The sequence below is a fragment of the Miniopterus schreibersii genome, assembly GCF_964146895.1.
Source record: "Miniopterus schreibersii genome assembly, chromosome: 22".
NCBI lineage: Eukaryota > Metazoa > Chordata > Mammalia > Chiroptera > Miniopteridae > Miniopterus > Miniopterus schreibersii.
This window is the reverse complement of record NC_138124.1, coordinates 2,265,030-2,289,635: the sequence shown is the minus strand read 5'-3', so window position 1 is coordinate 2,289,635 and position 24,606 is coordinate 2,265,030. Positions and strand designations below refer to the sequence as shown.

At 47.3% G+C, this 24,606-nt stretch overlaps 1 protein-coding gene across 11 annotated transcripts in view; it reads left to right on the top strand.

Moving 5' to 3' along the window:
• TJP1 (tight junction protein 1) overlaps positions 1 to 24,606 on the top strand; it is a 135,902-nt gene that overhangs the window by 68,284 nt on the left and 43,012 nt on the right. For 7 of the 11 annotated variants that reach the window (XM_081124509.1, XM_081124508.1, XM_081124516.1 and 4 more), the window contains exons 1-3: positions 518 to 598; positions 16,551 to 16,632; positions 17,289 to 17,345. In XM_081124509.1, the coding sequence (XP_080980635.1) occupies positions 16,567 to 16,632; positions 17,289 to 17,345 (123 nt within the window). In that variant the 5' untranslated portion in view covers positions 518 to 598; positions 16,551 to 16,566. Of the gene's footprint in view, positions 1 to 411; positions 599 to 16,550; positions 16,633 to 17,126; positions 17,186 to 17,288; positions 17,346 to 24,606 lie in introns of those variants that run through there. The other 4 variants (XM_081124517.1, XM_081124510.1, XM_081124513.1 and 1 more) reach the window with 3 other exon arrangements.

The window sequence follows — 24,606 nt, the reverse complement described above, 5'->3', positions numbered from 1 at the left end:
TCCCCGCCCGGCCCCGCCCATCCCGCCGTGGTCCCGCCCCCGCCCCGCCGAGGCCCCGCCCCCGCCCAGCTGGGCATGCTCAGTGGGCCGGGCCGGGCCGGCAGGTTTGCGTGGCCGCCCGCAGTTGCCGGCGCCGGTTCAGCCCGGCGACGCCGCGTCCCTTCCCGCGAGTCGCGGCGGCGGAGCTGCGCGCAGAAGGCGGCCTCCGAGGCGGCGGCGGGCGGGCTGCGCGGACGGCCGGGGCCCCCGGGGCCGCCGAGGGGCGAGCGGGCGAGGCCGACGTGGCCGGGAGGCCGGGCGGGTGGCCGCACGCGGAGGGAGGCGCCGGCCGGGCGCGCCCCGCGGAGAAGCCCCGGGCGGGGCGGGCGTTCCCCGGACTTTTGTCCGAGTTGAGTCCCCTCCCCGTGGGCCGGGCCTCTCCGGCCGCCCCCGCCCCCGGCCCCGGCCCGGCCCCGGCCGCGCTCGCTCCCGGGAGATGTTTCTCGGGGCTGCGGCGTGAGGAGCCGGCGGCTGGTGGCGCGGAGTTCCGGGTCCGAGGAGCCGCGCGCGGCGCCGGAGAGCGAGAGACAAGATGTCCGCCAGGGCCGCGGCCGCCAAGGTGAGCGCCCCGCGGCCGCCGCGCGTCCCGAGCGGCCCAGCGAGCGAGCGGGCCCCGCCCTCCTCCCGGGGCGCCGGCGGGCGGGGGCGGGGGCGCGCGGGGCCCGGGGGCAGGTGCATCGCCCCGGGCGTCGGTCCCGGTCCCGGTCCCGGCTCGGGCTCCGGCTCGGGCGGGGACGCGCAACAGGTCCCGCGCCGGGAAACTCGGCGTCGGGCGGGCCGCGGGGTGCGGGGTCCCCCCCGCCGGCCGCCGCGCGCTCGAGGAGGGGCGGGCGCGGGCGAAACCGCGCGGTTTCGGTCTGAGGTCACGCGCGGCGGGACGCGCGGTGCCCGGGCTCCCCCACCCACGTTATTTATTTAAGGCAGCACCGGGAAAAAAACCACAGAAAACCCACTCCCCTTAACACTTTAACAGTTTAATTTGAATTAAACTTTCAAAAGGAGCCCCAAGCCCCCTGCAAGGGGACGAGATGAACTAAAAACGCAGACGGACCGCCCTGCGGGCCGCAGAGCGACGCGCGCTCCTCCCCGTTTCCAGGCCGCCTCCCGGGGCTTTGAAACCTTGTTTCCGAAAGTCAGTGAAATCCTCTCCTTTGTGCGTGTTAGTCTTTTCCGTCATAAAGTAGCACCTGCTCCTCGGGAGCGCAGAGCCGTGAAGAGTGAAAACCTCCCCCTTTCAAAAACGGAATTTATTACTCAAGCAGCCTGGGAGGGCTGGGGCAGATCGTGGTTTTGCGTGTTTATTTTTGCCGGGAATGTTTGTTTCTAGTCTCTGGGAGCAGGTATCATGGGGCCCTGAGAGCCGCTGCGGTTTGCAGGGACTGTCCTGTGTCTAAGAAAGTTTTAATTTGTATCTTTTGACTTTATGTTGATGAAAAACAATCTAAAGGTGAAACTTGACCCAGTGACTTAAACAGAGGCAAGTTTTTTGCTTTGGTTTTAAAATAAGCTCGCAGTATGTCCCTCCTTTGGGGCTTCCTTTCCCCGGAGGAAAGGCTTTGTTTCCAAATTGCAGAGAATGTCACTTTGTTCCTGAAGTGTGATCTCCGGCGCTTGATATCCAAGACGACACACCTTTGAAAGGTTACTTCAAGGCTGGAGAGAAATAAGTTTTCAAGGGATTGCCTTAGTAAGGTGATTTAGGAGTAATACTTCGCATCCAGAATCATGGTGTTGAGATTGTTTTATGCCATAATGCAAAGCGTCAACAAATTAAATATCGTAGGGACATTTGCATTCTTAAATATTTTTTGAGTAAGATGTGAGTTGAAAGCTTATTTTTTTGACTGCTGTGTTATGAAGCCACCACAAAATGTAGATAGAGCAAGGCAGGCCGTGAAAGATAGGTGGACTGAAACAGTAACCATCTGTTTTCATGTCACATTTAATTTTTTAAGGTGATTAAAAGTGTTTACTAAGAGACAGGCTCTGTACTCAGTACCTTACAGATGATAGTTTTGTTTCCCCCACCCCCAGTTTAAAAAAAAAGAAATTACATTAATTTGGCAGCCTGCTTTTTTTATTTTTAGCATAATCGTTTGTTGAACTTGTCTCTAATCTAAAACCTTTGGTTCTGTGTACTTTGTAATGGTCGAATAGTTTTCTGTCCCATGAACATGCTGTGGCTCATCACTGCCTGACTAGTTCCCAGGATTTTGCTACTGTAGGAAGCAGCATTATGTTTCTACAGTTGAGTACTTATAAGTGTTACTACACGTCAGATTCTTTAAAATGTCATTTCTGGGTCAAAGGGCACGTGCACTTAAAATTCTGACAAATACTAGTAACTTTTTTTCTCCAAAAACATTGTACCTAGGAATTTAAAATAACAATTATTGGTGAGTTACCTCAATTTTAAAGAAGGTCATAAAATAAAACCTGACTAAACGAGATGAGACAGTATCCTCTCAGTGGGGAGAGGCAGTGTTGTGGACTAGACCAGTTTTCCCTGAGTTGATGTATAAAGATAGTACACTTTCAAGGAGAATCCCAGTGTTGTCTTACAGAAAACTCGATATATTGATGAGAAGGCGTATCTGATCAAATAAATGAAGGGTGGTCTCGGAATTTTGGGAGAAGGCCTAATCGGAACCTAATGTGTTATGAATCCAGAGCAGTCTCAAGCAGCCTGTCAGCTCAGGAACAGACGGTGGGACCAGAGTCCAGAGACATCTGTGCGTTTATGAGCTTTTAGTGATCACGGTTATGGGCATTTAATGTGCGTCAGGTATCGTTCTCAGGGCTCACCGTGAGTGAGCCGATTTAATTCTCAGGGTAACCCCCTGAAGTGCGCACATGCTGTAGTTCCCACTTTATGGGTGGGGATTGAAACACAGATAAAAGTAACACCTAAATTCATGAAGCCTCAGTTTTCTTCCTCAGGCCATGGGCCAAAAGGAAAAAAAAATCATAGACTACTAGAAGAAAGTGTATACTTTAAAAAAATACATACCTGAGTTGCAAAGGGCTTCTCTGTGCATACTAAAGAAGTAATAAAAGAAAAGGTTTTTATATGTGTGATCTACACCTGAGTCTGTGAACACAGTTACTAATGCACCTGATACAGAATTACTCAGAAGCTGAAATCAGGAATTTGAGGGTGGTTCTCCGTCTCGTGGAAGAATTGTTCATCATGCAAGAAGAGGGTATGAATAATTATCAGGAACGTGTCCCTTGGATGAATCACAGACGGTGGCTCAAGGAAGTTGCAGTGGCTTCTGCATTTTCAGGCGGGGTCACTTTGGGGGAAGCAGTGAAATTTAAAATTGCACTATACATATGCTTATTAGATTCTGCTGCTTAAACGTTCTCATGTCTCAGGGACAGTACCTTTTCCCCTGTGGTTCTCCCTAAAATTATAGTGTAGTTTAGTATGAAAATTATTTACACCACTTAGATGCAGTGGACTTTTCTTAATAGCTGAACACTTACTTGAAAGTTAGAAATTAGCGAAATTAATGAACAAAACTAATTCACAGTCTTTATAGACAGGAATTGTGTCCCAAGTGGCCGTTACAATGTAGTCCTAATTTTGCTAATTCCTGATCGATGGGTACTTGTTTCATTGCCTTAAAGGTAAACTAGAAACCCCCTGTGCCTTCTGAGAACTCTCTTGATCCTGTCTGCCAACTCGAATGGGCTTTGCTGTAGTAAATTTCTCTGGACCTGCTGAGTTTACACGATAATCATCATTCAACAGAAATATTTTGATAGCCTGTAAGGCAGAAGGCTGTTCCCCTTTCGTGTTAGCGTTTGGCATTTTAGACCTTCACGCTTCAACTGTAACTTGTGTGCCCGGCTGATGAACCTGGCTGCGTTCAGCAGCTCGAGGTTGGTGCGGGACAGCCCTGCCGGGCAGCTGCTTCTCAGATCCCACCCTGCCTGCCTCTCCTCCCAGGCCCTGGAGTAGCACGAATGGTGCCACGTTGTTAGGAAGGAATCCACCCCCCACCCCACCCCCGTGTGAGTCTCAAATACTGATGTTTTCATGTTGGGAACTTGCAGCCTTTTATTTCATATCCAAGCACGACATGCTGCCCAGGGTCGGCTGTCGGTGGGCGATAGAGGGGGTCACCCCCGTCACAATACCGAGTGATGGGGCTGAAGCCAGTCTCGGGCCTCGAGGCTGGAATACAGTGTGTGTAGCCCTGTTTCCTGTTTGGTTTGACGGAAGAAGATTACAGTAGTTTCCCTCATTTTTTCAGCCCTGGAAACAATGCACTGGCTCTGACTTTTACTGGCTCTTTAATCTTTTTTCTATTTAGGGACCAAATGTAAACTCAGTACAGATCTAAGAATAAAACTGAGTAGAAGCAAGGCAGTCAGATCACCATGCTGCTAAGGAAAACGGCTTTAAAAATAAGAATTTTGGTGCAGAATTTGGAAATGTAATTCAGTTTCTGGACGTGACCCTGACATGATAAAAGTTCCATCTACTGAAAAACCTGCGTACTTAGGCCTGCCGGACTCAGTATTGAGTACTGGCTGAACATAGTGGCTGGACACAAGGTAGCAGATTGAGCCAAGTTATTTTATATCGCTAGAGGTTTGGTTTTGTTTTTTTTAATCAAATGTTAAGTAAGATTAAAAGATAATTTATGTCTAATATGCTATTTCTGAAATATTTGACTGGAACTTGCTTTGTTTTTGCATCTCTGAATTTTGAAAGACAATCTTGAAACTCCTTATTAGTTTTCTTTTAATCTTTTAGGCAGAGAGAGGCATTGGGATAGTGTACCGAGTTTTAGGTTTAATTTAAAGTTGGCGTAAGTATCTCAGAACAGTATTTTCAGTGTAAGGTAGCAATAAAAATAGGCCTTTTGCTGTCTCTGACCTAGAGTGCTTCTTAATTTATTTATTGCCAAGAAGAGTGGCTTCAGGTTCCTCCTTTATGGGTTAGCCAGGTGCTTTATTTCCATTCCTTCTTAAACAGATAAATTCTTAATAATGAGAAGTGTGTGGTGAGTACCTGGGGAGGGAATTTCCTTTTATATCATAAAAATGGACGAAATAATTCACTGTGAAAGACCAGCCATACCAAGAGGCCCTGCCTTACAACAGCAGAAACCCATTGTTGCCAAATCCATACCCTAAAACACACTGTTTGAGGTTTAACAACAGAACGCTGCCTGTTGTATATTGAGAGTTAAATATCAGTCTCAGATGGCCCTTAACTTTGGGACCCATCAAAAGATGAGTTCTAATTAGTTCGAGTTTATACATTTCACTTAGTATATCAGAACCAACTAACTTACTAGGAGGATGCTGGGAGGTGAGCTGGCTGATGAATGACCTCCGTCCTTCTAGTTTGTCATGCCCAGAGGGAGGTGACAGCAGGAGCTGACATTACTTTATATGGGTATTAGGGACATGGTTAGCATAGTCCTGGTTTAATAAAAAAATATTTTAATTTGCTGAAATTTCTTTTTTAAAAATAGTGTGTATTTCCAGGGAGTGAAAGTTCATTGTTTTTCCTGGTTATCTTAAGAGTTTTCCCTTTCTTGGAGTTGTCACCAGTAATCTTTGGGGTTTGTACCATTTCCGATGGCTGAACTAAATTTATGACTAGCGCTCTTAATTTAGGACATAATCGTAAAATCCAGGAGGGTATCGGTAATGACTGATTTTTTGGTTAGTTCAACAAACATGAATTGAGCACACTTTGTTTTGGATCCCTGTTCTTTAGAAGCTTATAGTTTTCAGCTGTATACTGTAATAATCAGCTGTGAAATGTATAATTCATTTTTAAGGTCCCAGGAATATGCATTGCTTACTCTTGAAAAATAAACACGAGCACCGTTGTGGCCGCCTTACAGCATCACAGCATTCGGGTGCTCTCTTGGTTGGGGAAAGTGGCGGAATTATATCTAAGGCCTGGGCTTGCTGTAACAGTTGATTTTCTGCATTTTGTGTTAATTTTTAAAAAAAGTTTAATTAAATCTAGATACATCCATGTATTTAGTAAAAGTATCTCACTAGGAGAAAACGGTTAAAGCTAGAAAGTAATTAGAATTCACTTACGTACTTACAACTCCTTGACTAGACTGATGTGGAAAAGGTACAGTTTGCTGGCTGTTCCTGTTTGTTTAGGGTCTAACAAGCTGTGAAATACGGAACAATTTGGATTTTTCCCCAGCAGATATTTATTGCAAACCTGGTATGTACCAGACACGCTGAAGGTGCTGGAGAGAGAGGGGGCGGTGTGCATAGGCCCTGCTCGTGGAGGTCTCAGTGCTGTGGGCAGACGGCAGCGAGGGGAGTGCTGCCGGAGATGAGTGCCGGAGCCCCTGGCGTGCCGTTTCCAGGTCACGGCCTGCCCCCACGGACTGCAGCCACCCCGCTTTCTGCGGCCCCCGTGTTGTAGTTTCCTCTGTGACTTCGCCATTGCTTGCGCGTTCCCCGAGCTCTGCAGTGCCGCCTGTGGCCGTGGCTGCTGGTGTGTGTGGCGGCTTTCGCCCAGCATTGTGTTAGATGATTGATGCTGTGGGCAACTATAGTTCATTAGTTCTCATTGTGTTCGTGGCTGAAATTCCTAGTAATCCATTGTATGAGGGCTTACGGCCAGATTGGCTGGGAAAAAGTAGTTGGAATTAGACTTTTGTGGGTTCCTGGAGGAGAACATTGCGTCCCTCCGGCAGGGCCGGAGCAGGTAAGCACGTTCCCTAGTCGCTGGAGCCAGCAGCTGCGGGAAGGCAGTGCGCTCTTTTGGTGTTCACTCAAAGGGCCAGTTTTAGTGTGGAGGGCATTTTACGACTAGAATGCCCTCTTAAAACCCATCATCATAAAGTATATTTTTGTAGGTATTCATTTATTTGACTCTGATCAAACCCATAAAAGCCACCATCAGGCAGAATACATGCTTTGGACAAAAACAACTAAAAACAAGTCTACCTTTCAAAGTATAATTGTAGGAAATCGTTCCTCTGCTGTCATGTAAGGAACTCTGGAAGACTTACTTACTGGTTGTTTCTGTTTTTAACAGTAATAAGTGTTGGAATATTTAAACAAACATACACCACCCTATGTTTTGGTGCTTCAGTGCCTATAAAATCAGAAGGCAGCGACCATGGCAAGTGGGTTTACACTCTACTTATAAATATGAGAAATGAGTGTCAAAAATAAATAATGGCCCTGTAACATTTAATCTTAGCTCTGCTAGGTCCTACTATTATCTGTGTTTTATAGGTGAGGAATCCAAGGTTAAAGTCACTCACTCTGGCTAATCGCACACCTGCTTATACGTTTCATAATCCATATGTGTGTATGCTTAGAGGTTCCTGTGTTCCAAAGGAGTGTCCGGGAGATGCCTGTGGAATGGCGTTGGGTGAGTCTCCGACCAGATCAGTGGCATGAATCAGGGAAGCCTGGAGAGAGTGCTTGGCGGTCAGAGCGCGGGCTGGTCTGAAGGAAGTAGCTGTTGCTCAACTCCAGCTGACGGCTGGCTGGAGGAAGACAGGCCAGACCGGCCAGTTTTTTTAAAGCAGGTTGTAAACCCAGATATTTATGTAAATTACCTTGACTTAAATGTTGGCAGCTGATTTCATTATTTTCTACCTTTTTATTTTAAAATATATAAAACAGATGCACATTAATGAGTTATTATAAAGCGAGCCCCCGTGTAAACACCATCCAGGTCAGAGACTAGAACATTGCCAGCTTCTCGGAAGCTCGCCCCACCTCTTGCCTCTCCTGATGACATTACCCTGCTGAATGTAAGGTGGCCACTGTCCTGACCATAAGTCCCATACATGGTGACCCGAGTCACACCTTTCCTCCCTGAGGCAGCCACTATTCTGGCCTTGTTTTTAAGATTCATGTGCTGTTGCGTATGAATTCATTCATCTTCGTTGTGACTGCACCATGGTTGATGGATGTTGGGTTATCTCCTAATTTCAGCTGTTAAGAACGATGCTTCCTGGAACACCCGCCCGTGTCCCTTGGTGAGCACTGCTCATATTTATGTCTTTAGGGGTGTCCTCGCTACTGGATTGTTTCATGTAGCTCCAGTTTTAGGAGGAGGCGTCTTCTCCAAAGAGGTGGCACCACCTGCACTGTTCACCCTCAGGGAAGCGTGTCGGGTGCCCTGCACCCGTCCTGGTATCAGACACTTTACCGTCGCCCTTCCAGTGGGTCTCCAGCGTAACCTCGGTGTGGTTTGAATTTCTTGGAGTGGATGAGCAGCTTTTCACGTCTGTGGCCTGTTCAAGCCTTCTGTCTGCTTTTCTTTGGGATTATTGGGGGTTTTTTTCTTGATTTGCTTCGAATTTTTTGGATAAAAACCAGCTGATTATATGTACTATAGGGAGAGTTTTCAGCCTGTGAGAATCTCTCAGTGCTGTCTTCATGCCTGGGAGGTCTTAATTTGAATGTGGCCTCAGTGCCGTGGCCCAGAGAAAGGCCAGCAAGGGGAGAGTGTCAGGAGAGGCACCTGTCAGCGAGCAGATCCCGCCCAGAGAAGTCAGGTAAAGGACTGGGAAGGTTGTCATTGAGTAACCCTCGGTCTTTATTACTTTATGACTTCAGGCTCTGGACTCTGAGTCTTGGGTCTGCCCCTTAATAGCTGCGTTATCTGTGAAATGCCGTGGGTGATAGTGACAGCACCCTCCAGGGTGGCGGGGCACTCGCTCGGCACAGTGCCCAGCACCTCGTAAGCTATTGTGTGACCTGCATCTTTCAGAAACAGTCTTTGTTTTGTTTTGTTTTGTTGGTTTTTTAACCCTCACCTGAGGATATTTTTTTCCTTTGCTTTTCAGAGAGAGTGGGGAGGGGGGAGAACATCTCTGTGAGAGAGAGACATAGATTGGTTGCCTCCCGTAGGCACCCCGACTGGGCTGGGATGGAGCCTGCAACTGAGGTACGTGCCCTCGGCGGGAATCAAACCCGGGACCCTTCAGTCTGAGGGCTGAGGCTCTAACCACTGAGCAACGCGGCAAGGGCTCAGAAACGTTTTACGTGAAGCCCATCATAGTACAGAGAAGAGGCATATAGGAATCATGTTTGCGTGTGTGCACTTGTACAAACATTTAATTTGTGTGTGTGTTTATATATTTGTTTGATACTGGACAGATGTCAGCCTGTAAGTTAGGAGTCCCAGCCCAGCAAGACGTGCTGTGGTTTCAGAAAGGACCCTCAAGCTCCCTGGATACTTTTTAAAAATTGCAGTAGCATTGAAGACGAGATGCAGTCTTTAGTCTGATGGATTTGGGAAGAGAGATTAAGGACCATTCCAAACCCAGTGCACCCGCTCAGTTGGGATATCCATCCAGCATGGTGAATGGTTGGTTAGCAAATTCTGCTCAGTTTTTACCCCCTGAGCATCTCACATCTTTCCCCTTGTTCCATCTGTACTTTTTACCACCTACATCCCCTCCCCCAGCACACACACACACACACACACACACACACACCCCGATTACAGTTGGTTAATAATCTCTCTGTATTCCTGTAATAGCCTCCTAGGTAATATCATGCCTCTTCTCCCCTCTTACAGTCGGTTTTTCTAAAGTGATCTTTTCAAAATCCAAGTTTGATTAGTGTCTCCCTGCGCCCCAGCGCACACACCCATTCTGAAACTTCTAGGCCTCGTATTTCCTTCAGGCGTAAAAGACCAAAATCCATAATAGGGTCACCAAGCTCCTGCTGGGTGCCTTGGCCCCTGCCGACCCCTCCAGCCTCACCTGCCCCTTTCTCCTCCGTGCCCTCCCCTCTCAGACTGCTGTCCCCTCCTCAGTTCCTACCAGGCCCTGCACTTCCTCCCAGGTTCCTCTTTGAGCCCCACTCGTGGCACCGTTGTGCTTTTTTCGCATGTACGTAAGCCTGTGATGATGTATTTAGTCGTGACATTTTTTGGCCACCCAGTTCTCCCACTGGACTATGAGCCCCATGAGAGCAGAAGTCACACTGATGGTCTGACCCAGCGTCTGACACATCATAAACTCAGATATTTGAATGAACGAGAGAAGCTTGTTCCTACCCTAGGACTCGTGCACGAGCCGATTTCTCTACCTGGAAAGCTCCCCCACCTCCGTCCCTCCTCCTAGCACCTGTCCAATTCTTTTCCTCAGGAACCTTGCCCTGAACCCAGGAACCACGTGAGAACTCTGCTCACAGCTCCCACGCTTTCCCTTGTACCAGCTTGTCTGCTGGTGGTTGATTAACATCTGACACCCTCGCAGACTGGAGTCACCTTTTTTACTGGGTCTCACTTACCCGGAACAGACCAGCTTAAGTTCAGCCTAGAAACTCCCAGCAGATGCCAGTGCGTCTCCAGGACTAGCTGCACTTTGTTTTCTGCAAGGAAAGGGAGCCGTGAAGCCGCCAGCCCGGGAAACCTGCTCGTGACCTTGGTAGCAGCCCTCTTGGTTTGGGTCCTTCCTGGATCAAGAATGGATTTCCAGTCCCCTCGAGTTAATTCATTTCTGGTCCCCTCCTATTAATTTGTGTGCCCTGTTCACTAATGAACTCGAGCACGTTTCCCACATGTTTATTGCCATTTCTGTCCTCTGTGACGTGTGCCTCCCCCGTCCCTTAGCCCATCTTTTCTGTCAGGCTGGCTGGCTGGGCTGGGAATTCTTCGTACATTCTGGATATGAATGCGGTGTTCGTTAGGTTTATCAGGTTGCTTTAGAAACCCAGTTTTACGTGGAAGTACATGATGTTGCTTCTGTGTTGTGCGTGGGAAAGTCGAAAGTTGTAATACCGCAATGGCCTGAATGAAAACTGGCGCGTCTGCTCCTGTCTCACTGAACCCGACCTGTGGCTGCTGCTGCCTCAGTGGTAAGGTTTTCGGCCTCGAGGTGCCGGGTCTTGGCGCCAGGAGGAGATCCCTGAGCCGAGGAGAGTGCCTGAGTGAAGCGTAGCAGCTGACACACAGCTTGTCACCTTTTTACTTAGCTGTGGCGTGACTTGTTTAAAATAGTTGTATGATTTAAGGGGAAGAAAGGAGGCTGATGGTAAAGAAACGTGGCCTGTTGAGTCTGCAGATCTGGCCTGTTTTTCATTGAGCGCTTAGCTGTGGGAGCATCACGATTTTTCATACATCTTCATTATTTAAACTGAAAGGATTTTTTAAAAAACCCTAATTTTGGATAAATGATAGCCTGAGAGAGAAGTTGCAGAAGTGTTCGTTTCCTTATATCTCTCTTCTCACTCCCCTGACTAACCGTAGAACCCTCGAGGGCCAGAGGAAAACGTTCGTCCCTGACAGTAACTGCGCCAGTGCCCCGCTCTCTGTTTCAGGATCCCACGTTGCATTAAATTGTCACTTCTCTCTGGTGTCTTTGACTCGTCACAGATCCTCAGGTCTTCCTTCTGTATTTCCTGACCTGCTTATGTGCTTCTGAAGAGTGACGATTGGTTATTTTGTAGGATGTGGCTCAGTTGGGTGCCTGATGTTTTTGCGTTATTGGAATAGGTGATGCATTTGGGGCAAGAAAACTGTAAAAATCCTGTTGTGTCCTTGGTGCATCATATCATAGGGTTCATGCTGTCGACGGGACTTATCGATGACATTTATACCCCAGTCATTTGTTTCAGGTGGTATTTCTCCTCTGTCATTGATAAGCATTTGAGGCTGTGCTGATCCTGTCACTCCTCAAACTTTCCACCCACTAACGTGAGCATCTGCTGGTGGATCTTACCTGCAGCAGTTTGTGGGATTTGCCTCACGGGTAATTGTTTCCCTTTTCCCTTCTCCGTCAGGAAGAGCTGTCCCTTTCCCATTTATTGTTTTGATTTTATCACGGTGAACCCGTGAGTATTTTAGTCTATGGGTTAAAATCTAACACTGTCATTCCCCACCTTGTTGCTCCAGTTTTCCAGCTTTCGCCATTAGAAGCTCCTTCATGTTGGTTCCTGTGTCCAAACCCCGTATTTTATCAGCGGTTCCTTAATTTCTGGCACCATGTGATGATACTAGGTTCCAGGTTCGGTTTGTACTTTCCCTTCCTCAGCCCTGGAACCAACCGCTTCTCCAAGGAATCCTGCCTTATTTTATTAGAGAACAGAATTCAGAAATGTGAGCTCTACGTGCATTTAAGAAAGATGAATAAAAATAAGAGAATTATTTTCTTTTATTCCAGTTCAGGGCCATGGCTGCCAGAGCCTGTCCCAGCAGCTGAAGGCGCCAGGCAGGGGAGAACCCGCCAACGTACACACGTTTTTTCTCATCAGCATTATAACAAAACGACTTTGAACAAATCGGCGTTCTTCGAGGGCCTGCTGTGGATGAAAGTGTTACTCTTACGGTGCCGTTTTCATCCCGCGCTCCAGCGTGTTCTCCGGACAGTGCGTGATGTCTTGTAGCCCCATCGCTTTTCCTGGACCCCAGCTGGCTCCGCCTTCTCAAGACTGGCTCTTCCTTTTCCCCCCTGAAATATCTGTAGCCCACAGGTCAGCTGGTCCTTCGGTAACTGGATCTTTTCTCTTGGGCTTAGTGCTACCTGTTGGTTACTCCTGAATCCTTGCCTACTCCAGGTCTCGGTCTGGACCTTCCGACCTCTGTGCCCAGCTGCCAGCTGCTGTGTGTCCGGGCTGCCGGTTCCACGGGCACCTTACATTAAGGGTTTTAAACGGAACTTGTAAGATGCTTCCTGCTTTGTCACTCAGTTGCCTAGTTCAGAAACCTAACAGCCAGCTTTGTTCTCCCCGGTTTTCACTTTGACTTGCTGGCTGGTTCCCACGCAGCCGCCTTCAGGGAGCCCTGACTGTGCCATTTGATTGCCTGAGACGCCCTGGTGTTTTCCCGTTGGGTTGACAGCCCGCAGCACCACGGGCCTGTTGTGACGGTGCCTGCACAGCTTCCCTTGTCCACGAATGTACTTTTCAGCCACGTCAAAGCCAGCTCCGCGTACGGCATCAGTAGCCCTGCTGGCGTGCGCTTCTTCCCGAAACAGCTTTGCCCCCTTTCTCCTGGTTATCTTTCAGGTGGGGGCTCGGTCTCTGGTCGCCGCTGCAGCAGAGCCTCCCTGCCCCCCATGGTAACACCCCTTACGCACCATTTACATAGTGTTATAAGCCACCTCCTTGAGCCCCTAGAAAGGAGGAGGGACCTATTTTTGCTTCCACAGCACTTAGTTTATCTGATGTTTGTTGAATGAATGAATGGATGGATGAATATTATTATTATGGCTGTAGGAATGGTAAATTCTAACTGGCTGCCTGTGTATCTAGGTAATGTTAAGGAGTTAAGATGTTTCTGTATTTGGAGAGCACTTGCTTTATTTATTCTGTTACATTAAGGGTTTCTACTTGGCCTTCTTCCAGTCACAGGTTCGTTTGTGTGTTCAGTTCTTGTGGTCAGCCCGAAAGGAGAGTGAAACTGCCCAGAATTGGGATCCGAAGCTTTGGCAGGAGGCCCCTGGGGGTTGGTGATCTGAGTAGTGTCCTTGCCAGCTGGAGCTTAGAACAAAGAAACCAAACAGGCTCTTGGGAGATTCTGAAATGCAGCTTTCCGCTGCCTCAGAAATTGGGGTTCTGGTCATCGGTGCTGACTTAGACATGTCCGGAGACCTCGGAGTCCAGTGGCCCGGGCTGCGGGCTGTGAGTTGCAGTGCGGGAGTTGCTGACTGTGCGGCCTGTTTGGAATTCTGATGGGGCTGCAGTTGGAATCGCAGTCTGACAGCATTTTGGAGCCAGGAAGAACTTCTTACTTAAGAACAGGTCATCCAGTTCCCTAACTTCATAGGTGAGGACAACGAAGGCCCCCTGTCTAATGCAGGTGTGGGCTCTGCTCTGCCCGTCTGTGGTCCAGGTCACTTTTGTGTGACAGCATTTTTCAGAGCCCCTGGGGGGGGTGGTGCTGGGGCCATGCTGCGGAGCGATTCCGGACGCCCGCTTTCCCCATGGTTTCCCGCAAGCCTGGATGCTTTGGGAATGAGACGAGAGGTGACCAGAGCTTTGTCCAAGCTACACAGTTACGCATTCTGCTTTTTTTTTTTTAATAAGAGAAACGACAGGCAAGTTTACAGGAAGGGTGCTAAGTTTTACAAGTCACTTATTTGAGCGGGTAATAGGTGAACTTGGTAAAGCACTGCGAAAGGACCCATAGTGCAAAAAGGAAGGCTCGCACCCCCCGTTTTCATTTCTGCACCCCAGAGGCTACTTGTTTCTTAGATTCTTCCAAAGAAACCCCCCCTTATCTTTATGTAGCTCACAAAATAGTGCGTAATACATTTACTGGCACAGATGTTTCACAGCAATTTTAGCCTCACTTCTGAGTGATTTGCTGTAAGAAGCTCCTTCCCCTCTACCCTTCAACAGTTTATTATGATTATTTTTGTTGAAAATTTTACAGCAGGTAACCGTGAGTCCTGTTCTTATATTTTACTGTATTTGCGTAAGAAATCGAGGTCTCCACCGTCTGTCCGTCCCTCCGTGCCTTCCGAGCTCTTCACAGGCTCTGCCTGGCTGCCCAGACAGCCGTGGGCAGAACTGTGCTGAGGAGACCAGAGGCTGGAGAGGGAAGAGAGATGACATGGTTCATTGTTTAAACCAGGAATACATTTTTTTCTGTGTGATAAGGATTGGCAAGGCATAATAGCTCATTTATATTCTGGATTAAATTGGTTTAGCGTGATGGTCAAGAGCCTGACCACTGTCCCTTCTGGCTCTCTCAGTCTCTCTGCCTTCCGGCGCATGGCCCCGTCTGGTAAATCAGCTACCGTGGCTGTGCTTGGCTTTAACAGAGACGTGAGGTGTTGTGTTACCCTTTTGGGGGCAGCCATTGAGTTAGTGGAGATGTGTATTGTCTAACCCCTTCAAAGAAGACATACATTTTTAGTGGGATGCTGAGAGTTGTTTCAGTATTTCCCCCCTTATACTGTACAAACAAAACCATTTAAAGCTCTCTCGTTACGCTCCTTGACGCTTGTACACTAACCTTGATGTATACATCCCTTAGTGACAGTAGAATAAGTACCTTTTAGAGTTAACAATAAAACAAAATAATCTTTTAAAATATTATTTGGTTTTCTTAAAAATATTTGCCGTCTCTGATGGGATTTGGTAAGTGTGGTTTAAAACACTTTGGCACTGTATTCTGATTGGGAGTGGGGAAGGAAAGCCACAGGATGAAATACCTAATAGCCAAAAAAGCGCCCACGCCCTTCGCTGAGGGTGTCACCATTCTGGCCCCTCGGCCCCTGCTCGTGCTGCGCAGAGGGGCCAGCAGTGTGCGCTGCTCCGTAGCCCGGCGGGGACGGCCTCCCCACGGGTCAGTACTCCCCAAAATGGAAAAGGGGCCTCTACAGCCACCCGGAGAGGGTGAGCCCTTGCCCGCCAGAGACGGGCTCCCCAGGCGTCTGCCTGTTAGCTGCCCCTGCAGTTTGCGCCGACGGGACAGGGACTGGGGCCGCGCTCCTGGAAGCGGGGGTCCAAGGGCAGGAGCCCGCGCGCCCGAGCCCGAGCCGCGGCAGGTCCCGGTCCCGGTCCCGGTCCCGGTCCCGGCGGCAGCCGCCGGGCGGCCTGGCAGGCAGCGCAGGGGTGCGGATCGCGTGCATTTTAGCAGGACTCGGACCGCTGCGCAGAATTACTCATGTCGTCGTCGCTTCGCGTCGATGGAGGAGTCTTCTTTTAATACAATAAGCCCTGGTCAGTTAAAGCGCAACACAGGTTGGTTCCCGGCAGAGGTCGCATTGAGAGGGGTGGCTGCGCTGATTGGGAGGTTGGAACAAAACGCGGGTGCCGTTGGCAGCTCTTACCTGCGGGAGTGAACAGAGCGACCTTTCTCTCCCTCATTCATCTGCAGGAAAGTTAATCTAGTTGCTTTGAATTTAGTTGCAGGCTTTCTCCATAGGGACTCATTTTCTTTCCTTTTTTTAAGTTTCTTTATCTTTATTGTTGAGAATATTACAGATGACCCCTTTTTCCCCCCATTGATCCCCTCTGCCCCGCATCCGTCCCACCCCCAGGCCCTCCCCACACCAGTGCCTGTGCCCATGGGTTATGCTCATAAACACATAAGTTCTTTGGTTAACCTCCCCACCCACTCCCCCTCCCCACCTTCCCTCTGAGACCCCTCAGTCTGCTCCACGCTCTGTCTCTGGATCCGCTTTGTCCATCAGTTGGGATTGATTTTCTAAAGTAGCTTAGTCTCTGATTGAAGTTGCTGTGGGAAGGGAGAAATGGGCCCCTGGCACCTCGATGGGCGTGTTCTCGTGATGCTAATGACAGCGGTGTGACAAAAACAGATCTCACTTGTGAAACAGGCCTTCGAAACAGTTGGTGGTCTGAGAATGCCGTGCTCAGCAGTCCCCTCCCCGTTTGTTAACTGCAGAGGCCTTTAAAAATTTGTATATAGGTAGATGTATTACATTTAGGAACCCTAATTCCATAACGTGGTAAGAGAGACTGAATTACTTTAAGCTTCCAAGAGCCATTGACCCAATTTATAAGGAATTTATTTTGAATTTTTTAGTGCTCATCCTGTGGATACTAATTTGTTTCCCTCTCGTAAGAGTTTCTTGACAGTAGATGAACCAACTACACAGTGGTTTGAGTAGGATTTCATCGGAGCTTGCAGCGATCTCTCATTTTATGGTGATTTGTGCGGAGGTTTTTTTGGAGTTTTTCTGCCTTGGGTGGTGTGCATGCACAGTGGTAAACGGGAAAAGCCATTTGTTCCTTCAGGAAAAAGCCTGAGAAGACAGTTCTGTAGTAAAACCTTAACTATAGATGGAGCAGTCGTGTTTAACCGTGATAGTAAAGCAACCATTGGTCAAACCTATCAAATGGCCCCATCTAATTTCCTGTAACGCGAATATTTATAACCGTTGGGTTCAGAGGTATCTCTTTGACTTACCCGTTTGTTTGCATAGCATAAGAAATGCTTTAAAATGTCTTATGTGTCAGTAGATATTTTAAAATAATGCTATTCCAACTTTTATTTTCTATTTCATGTGACGTATAAAGTTGCAGAATTAGCTGGAATACTGATCTCTGCTGGCAAGAAATGCACATTGAACGGCATCTGTCCAATTAAGTTAAAAACAAAGGAAGTTCCTGTGTGTAGTTTCCTGTCTCCTACGGCAAAAGCAAACCAAAAAGCCTTGGTTAATCACGACACCCTTTTTCAGAGTATTCGATATTAACAGTATGAATTTTAATGTGCTAAGTCGTTAGCTCGATGTTCTTGTTCACTTTATCGGAGTCGTTTTCTTAAAAGGTAAATGACTGCTTCTCTTTTGCTTTCCCAGAGCACAGCGATGGAGGAAACAGCGATATGGGAACAGCACACAGTGACGCTTCACAGGGTGAGTTTGTGCTGCAGTAAATAATCTGTGTGCAGCTCAGGATATTGGCAGCTTTCAAAAACAATAGAGGAAAGCCAGCTGTCAGGAAGCCCAAAGAAAGGGGAAAAACTTTTCTATATTCCTTTGTTAAAATTAGAATTGCAATAAATTCTTTATTAAGGTCAAGAGTGAAAATGATTGCTTTTTCAAATATCCTTCTGGTGGTTATTGGTATTTTTGCTGTTTTTATCCCCGACTGGAGAAATTAGATTATTTATTTTCAAATTCTTGAGTGATCAGAAAAAAAGACTGTACACTGTATAAATTGGAAACCGCTTCAACCTGAGTACATATGCATGTGTTGTAGGCTTGGGGTTTAAAATAAACCAGGTCGTGTGGGTAATAAAATCTTAAAAGACACTTGTTGATTGGAAACATGTAGATCCTGAGCTATCGCTTAAGCAGTTGCAGATGGGCACAGAGCAAGTAGCAGTGAGCTAGGCGGGAGAAGAGCGTTGTCTGCCCTGCACTCCAATCCTGGTCTCCCCCTTTCCCTCTAGAAAGGGGCAAGCCGCCCAGTCCCCTTCCAAAGCTGTGGTTTCCACGCGTTTAAATTGGCTAACGGCACCTGTTTGTGCCTGACACGAAGTGAGCCTCTCCCACGAGTCCCCCTGTGCTCCCTCGAAGAGAGTTGACTGTTCCCCTCCCCTTAGAGAATGAACAGAAAAGTTAGAGCGCGTCGCAGTGCAGTACTTGGCACTCCGTCTACCAGCCCGCCGGATCCACCGCTGGGCAAACGGAAAGGGGGAAGCACATTCTGCACTCTGCCCTGATCCTGTCGTGCATGTTTGAATCTGCACGTACTAGATAATGGGTGAATTAATTATTCAGAAACAGTGATTTCAGATAAGATGGAGTGGGCTTTTGAATGCCTCCCTAAATGATGATAAAAGAAATCATTAAATAATACTAACCTTAACGGTTAATTTGTAAAGCTAAAGTACAGCCTCTGTTTGTACTGATGGGTAAAGTATTTCAGTCAGATTAAACATATGCAGTAACTTCGTACCTTCTGACTGTTGAATTAGCTGGTTGTGATGGAATAATTTGGTGTTACTTTATCCCATTACATTCATTTTCTGAATACCTTTATTGTTCTCATTGGTATGATTTACATACAGTAAAGTTCATGCTCACTGTACAGTTGTGAGTTTGACAAACGTGGTCCTGTAGCCACCTCTGCAATCAAAATACAGGGCGGCTCCCTCGCCCTGAAACGCGCTCTTGTGCCCATTCACGGTCGGCCATGCCCCTCGCCCAGCACTTGGCAACCGCTGGGGTGTTTTCTGTTCCCGTCCGGAGACATTTAGCCTTTTCCAGAATGTCGTGCCGGCGAGCTCAGCTGTGTACATGTAGCCCTTGCAGACTGGTGCCTTACCCTCGGCCCCGCGTGTGCGATTCCCCGGGACGCTGCTTGTTTCAGTGGCTCTGTTCTATTTTGTCGTCAGTTTTTTCTAGTGCCCAGGGCATTGCAGTGTGCGAACGTGGAGTGATTCACGTGTTCCTTCTCCAGTTCCGGTACATTTGGCTCGTTTCCAGCTTGGGGTGATTGTGACTAAACCTGCTCCAGCGTGCAGGCTTTTGGACGAACGTGACTTTTCCTTTCTCTTGGGTGAATACTGAGGAGTGGATTTGCGGTGTGCCTGGCCTGTGCGTCCCGCAGCTGCTGTGCGTCTTCACCAACACTTGATGGCATCGGGGTTGTTTCGGTTTTTGTGTTTTCTTAGTTTTAGCCACACAAGTTAGGTGTGTAGTCACTGTGGTTTTAGTTTTCAATTCTCTAAAGACTAGTGATGTTGGGCATCTGCTTATGAACTTACTCGACATCCATGTATCATCTTTGGTAAAATGTGTTCAGATCTCTTGCCCATTTTTAATTGGGTTGTTTCTTTTTTTATTATTGAGTGTTTTCTTATAATTGTGGTAAAATACACCTAACATAAAATTTACCCTCTGTTCAAGTCCTTTGCCCATTTTTTAATGGGGTTATTTATTTTTTAATTGTTGAGTTGTAGGAATTCTTGTATCTTTTCTGGATATTAACCCCTTATCAGATATATGACTTGCAAATATTTTTTCCTACTCCATGAATTGTTTTTTCATTCTGTTGATTGTGCCTCTTGGTGCACAGAGATTGTTACTGAGTTTTGAGAGTTCTTTCTATATTCAGGATACAAGTTTAATTTCTTTCTGCCTCTTAATTTCTTCTGTCAAAAATCAGTGACCATTTATGGTTGGTCTTTCCTGGTCTCGTCTGTTGATCTGTGCGTCTCCCTTTCTGCCAGTTACTTCTGCCTCGATTACTGTAGCTTTACGTTAAGTGTAGGAATCAGGTAGTATGAATCCTCCAGATTACCCTTTAAGAAAAATTGTTTTGGTCATTCTAGTTCCTTTGCCTTTTGGTATAGATTTTAGAATACGTTTGTAAAAAAAAATCCGCTGGGATTTTCATTGAGTTTGCATTAAATCTACAGATAAATTTGGGGCGAATTGGCATCTCAGCGGTATTGAGTCTTCCAGACTATGAGTGTGATCAAACTCTTGCCATTATTTTTTTCCCCTTCATTGGCTTTGTTGTTTTGGTGTGCGGGTCCTGCGCACATTTTGTTAGATTTCTAGTTATAGTCCATGGTTCCTGGTGCTGGTCTAGATGGTGCTTTTTTTTAATTTCGATTTTTGATGTGCGTAGAAATAAATTGCTTTTTAAAAACAGTGAACTTGCCATTTTCTAGACTTACTAGTCCTAGGACCATTTTTGTAGAGTTCTTGGTATTTCCCTATGTAGACTGTCATGCTGTCTGTGAGTAGAGGCTGTTTTATTTCTTCCTTTCTGATGTGTGTGCGGTTTTTTCTTTCTCTTGCCTCATTGCGTGGGCTGGGACGCCCAGGATGCTGTCGAGAGCCATGGCGAGCGGGCGCCATTGCCCGGTTCCTCACTCAGATGAGAGCTTTGCCTTTCGCCCCTGAGTGTGGCAGTAACTGAGGGTGTGGATGATGCCCTTGATCAGGCTAAAGACGTTCCCTTGTATTTCCGTTGGGCCGCTTCCTACATTCAGGAAGTTCCCTGTTACACTTACTTTGCTGGCAGGCTCTTTTTTCTCTCTTAAATCGTGAATAGATGTTGAATTTTGCCAGTGTTTTTGCCGCTGCTGTTGCAAGTATCGATTGAGGTTGTGATAAGAGCCTTCTTAGTCTTTGGTGTGATCAGTTTCTTGCCTTTTGAACGCTGAGCAGCCTGCGTCCCCCAGATAAACTCCGCTCGATTGTGATCTGTCATCTATTTATATATTGGATTGGGTTGCTAGTGCTTTCTGAAGACACTTGTTTCGGTGCTCACAAAAAATATTGGTCAGTCCTTTTTTGTTTGGTAGTTTTGTCCGGTTTGGTACCAGGGAAAGCTGGCCTGGCGGGAGTGGGGACGTGCCCTTCCTTCCGCGCTCCGCGGGTCCCGTGCAGCCGATGCTGCTTCCGCGAGAGCTCGGAGGGGTCGTCAGCGCAGCCGCCCCTGGCCCTGCAGCTTCCTCGTGGGAACTTGGTGGGAAGGCCTGTAGCTCTGACTCGGCTCGTTCGACGTTCCATAGGGCTGCTCACTGATGTATTTCTTCTTCGTTAACTTTTTTCTTTTTTGGTAGTTTTGATCATTTAAATCTTTGAGTATTTGTCCCTTTCATCTAATTTATGAACATAAAATTGTTAACAGTGGTCCCTTCTTTTATTGCTGTAGGATCTGTAGTGAGGCCCTTTTTTTATTTTTGATATTGGTAATTTGTGTCTTATTTCTTGGTCTGTCTGGCTAGAGGTTTAACAGTTTTGATGGATCTTTTCAAAATACCAGCTTCTGTTTTCATTGATATCTTGTTTTTTTCCTTTTTAATTGACTTTTCTTATTTTTGTATTTCCTTTCTTCTCCTTACATTGGGTTTAAATAGTTCTTTTTATAATTTCTTAAGGTAGAAGCCAGATGATTCTTTTGAGAATGTAGCTCTAACTTGGCATTATCACATTACATTTGTTTTTCCCTCTTAGTTTTTAAATAAAATAAGACACATTTGCTAAAATATGTTTCTCCTTTCTACTCTTCGGCCTTGCTTTGTTAGGAATTCAGGTGGGGAAATACTTAGTGTATTTACTACAGATCATTAGCTTAGTTAGGTAAAGTCGGAAAAGATCCCAAATGTTGAGAAAACAGAAACTGAGTTTCTGAATGTGTTAGGTGCCATACCTACCCATCACAGTAGGTAGAAAGCCCAGGCAAGTCTGAGGACTCCTGTCGAGAAGACGGTGCAGTGTTTTCTGTAGCTGGCTCCTTCCTGTGCTCCAGTTTCCTTTTGCCACGAGAAGGGTACCAGCCCAGCAGAATGTCATCAGAAGATGCATAGAGATGGGATGAGTGGACCATTCATAATCCTTTGGTTTTTAAGCACATTAACTGTTGTGCTGGGATCACAGAGCTCTGTTGCCTCTGGGCCTCATCAAAGAGCGTATCTGACAGAATGAAGCCCCAGCAACCATCCCCACAGGAATTGCGTTGTGAAGGTTTTTGAAAACAACCCTGTCCACGCGAGCCGAGAGACTTGCACCAAACCATAACCATTTGACTTCGTTCTCCGAGGCTGCGGACCAGCACTTTCAAGTATCATAGTCCTTTGGTGGTGGGAATTGCTCCAGAACAAAATTCAGCTCAGCTAGAGCATCGTCAGCCAACTTGGCTGTAAAGAGCCAGGTAATATTTTAGGCATTTCCGGCCATGAGTCTCTCGCTGCTACTCAGCTCTGCAGCTGTAGTGCAAAAGCAGCCATAAACAGTAGGTAATCAAATGAGTGTGGCTGTGTCCCAATAAAACTTTATTTACAAAACTGGGCACCTAGTGGGCGTGGCCTGCGGGCTGTAGTTTCTGCGCACTCATGTAGAGCAGTGACCTCAGTTTTATTACAAAGAGAAATCAGCGGGGCCATCCCCACCTACGCAAGACTCTGATGCACTTGGTTGGGAATGGGCCCCCCAACATGCATGTTAAAAAGGCTCCCGCCCGGCGTGGAGACCATGGCCTCGGGCATCACATTTTCAGAAACATTGACCGAGGAATGGGAAGGCCCCTCCTAGGTGACCAGGCGGCTTTTGGTGATAGTGGTAAGGGAGGGAGGTGATTGGCGACTGTTGCTGTGGCGGGAGCCTTGAGTACAGATACCGGTGTTGCCGAACAGGAGCAGGTCCGTACCCTCTGGCGCTGTGAGGTGGCGCTCGCTCTGTCCTTTGGAAGGACAAGATGCTGTGTAGGTGACAGCGCAGCGGCTTCTCCTGTTAGCTGTCGAGAGTCACACACGATGCCCCTGCCTTGCCGCGTCCGTCTGCGTTCCCAGAGGAGACTTCCTTCCTCCGAGAGTGTGAGAAGCTGGACGCCCCCTTCGGTCCTCAGGGCTGCGTGAGCGTGGGCTCCGCTGTGCGCCCAGCTCCGTTAGCCTCCGGGCTGCCGAGAAGACAGACGCGCGGACTCCTTGCCGCGGGCACCCTGCTCTCCCCACGGCTCCTCCGTGGCGGGCGACGGTGTCCCTCGGGTGGTCGCCCACCCCGCGGCCTCCTGCTGCATCATCATTTTCTTAAGGGTGGGAAACCTTAATTCATATCCCCTTAATGCTTGATGCTTACGAGGCCCCGTTTTCAGCAGAGTCACTCTTAGGAGGCCCCTGTAGCAGCCTTGCCCAGCAGCAGGGTAGTGCAAAGCACATACGTGGTTTAAAGCCCTCTGGTCTTCACATTAGAAAATGGAAAATATGGATGAAATTCACTTTATAGTAGATCTTATTTAATTCAGCATGTCCAAAATATCATTTTTAACATGTAACCGATATTTAGAAATGGATGTCCTTTCCTTTTTTTTCATAGCGTCTTACAAAACCGAGGCACGTGTTACAAGCTCAGCACTCTTCTGGTAAGACCGGCCACATTCTCAGTGCTCAGTAGCCACGTGTCTCGTTTGTCATACGCTGAGTTTCCCCACCAGGCAAAGATTTAAACAAGTTATTGCTGCCCAGGGCTGCATATGGTCTCAGAAAGAAAATACAGAGAAAGGAAAAGTCTTTGATGCTCTCTCCTCCATTCAAAAGCTACAACCATAACTGTGGTGCACATGCAAGTAAATGAGGTCATACTGCGCTGCTTTACCCCCAACCACCGCCTCAATGATAAACGTTATCGTGGACATGTTCTCATGAGCATATCTAAACCAAGTGTCTTTTGACATGCCTAAAAATGTGCAGGGTAAAGATATATGAGAAAAAATAGAATATTTTGCATTTCTATTGAAAATTCCTCGGGAAAGCAAGCACCTTGGTCTTTCAGTAAGTCCAGTATGGAGCTGACGATTGGCCCGGAGCCCTACTAACTCTGCCACTATCAATTCTGATTCCCAGAAACAGTATTAAAATTTCTTTATGCACACTGTTCGCATTCCTCTTCTCATTTGAAAAATGATTTTAGTGTATCTATATCACACAGCTGCTACGTAATGTGATTCTTCCACCCTAATCCTTACTTAATCTTCTTACCATAAGTACGTGTATATTTAAAGCTGTCACCAGGCCTCTCTGTGTGTCTCTGGCTTTGTCACAATGTCACCCTCTGTTAGGTTCCTCAGGGAGGATCGTGAAGACAGTCGCCCTGTCTTCTTGCATGTTTCTTAGTGTATCTGTTCCCTGTTCAACTTGAAGGTCAGTTTTACTGGACATGAAATCCTTGGCTCACTGTTTCCCTTGACTATCTTTATATTATCTTTGGCATAACATGTTGTTGTGCAAATATCATCGAAGTTTCTTTTCTCTACGTAATAAGCTCTTTTTTCCTGGAAGTCGAAGAATCTCTTCTATTTTTTAATTTAATCGTGTTACTTGAATATAGCTTGGTGCTGGCCCCTATGAGTTGACATTCTCAGGTAACTCTCAGGTGTCTACAGAGCTGTGTGTCCTCTGAGCACTGTGGTTTCAATTTAAAAAATAACATTGGGAAAGCTGTTTTTTTAATTACAGTTTTTACTATTTTCCCTCTTCCCTTCTTTTGGTTTAGTTTTTCGGGGGCCCACCATACGTTGTATCTTGTTTGCCTTGTCTGTTTATTAGGCAGCAGTTGGGGCCCTCTTAGAGTTCTCCTTCTGGCGTGCTTTCCTTTTCTGTAGGGAAGGGGTTCTGCTGCTCCTCTCTGCGGTAATTTTGTAAGGGATTTGCTCCTG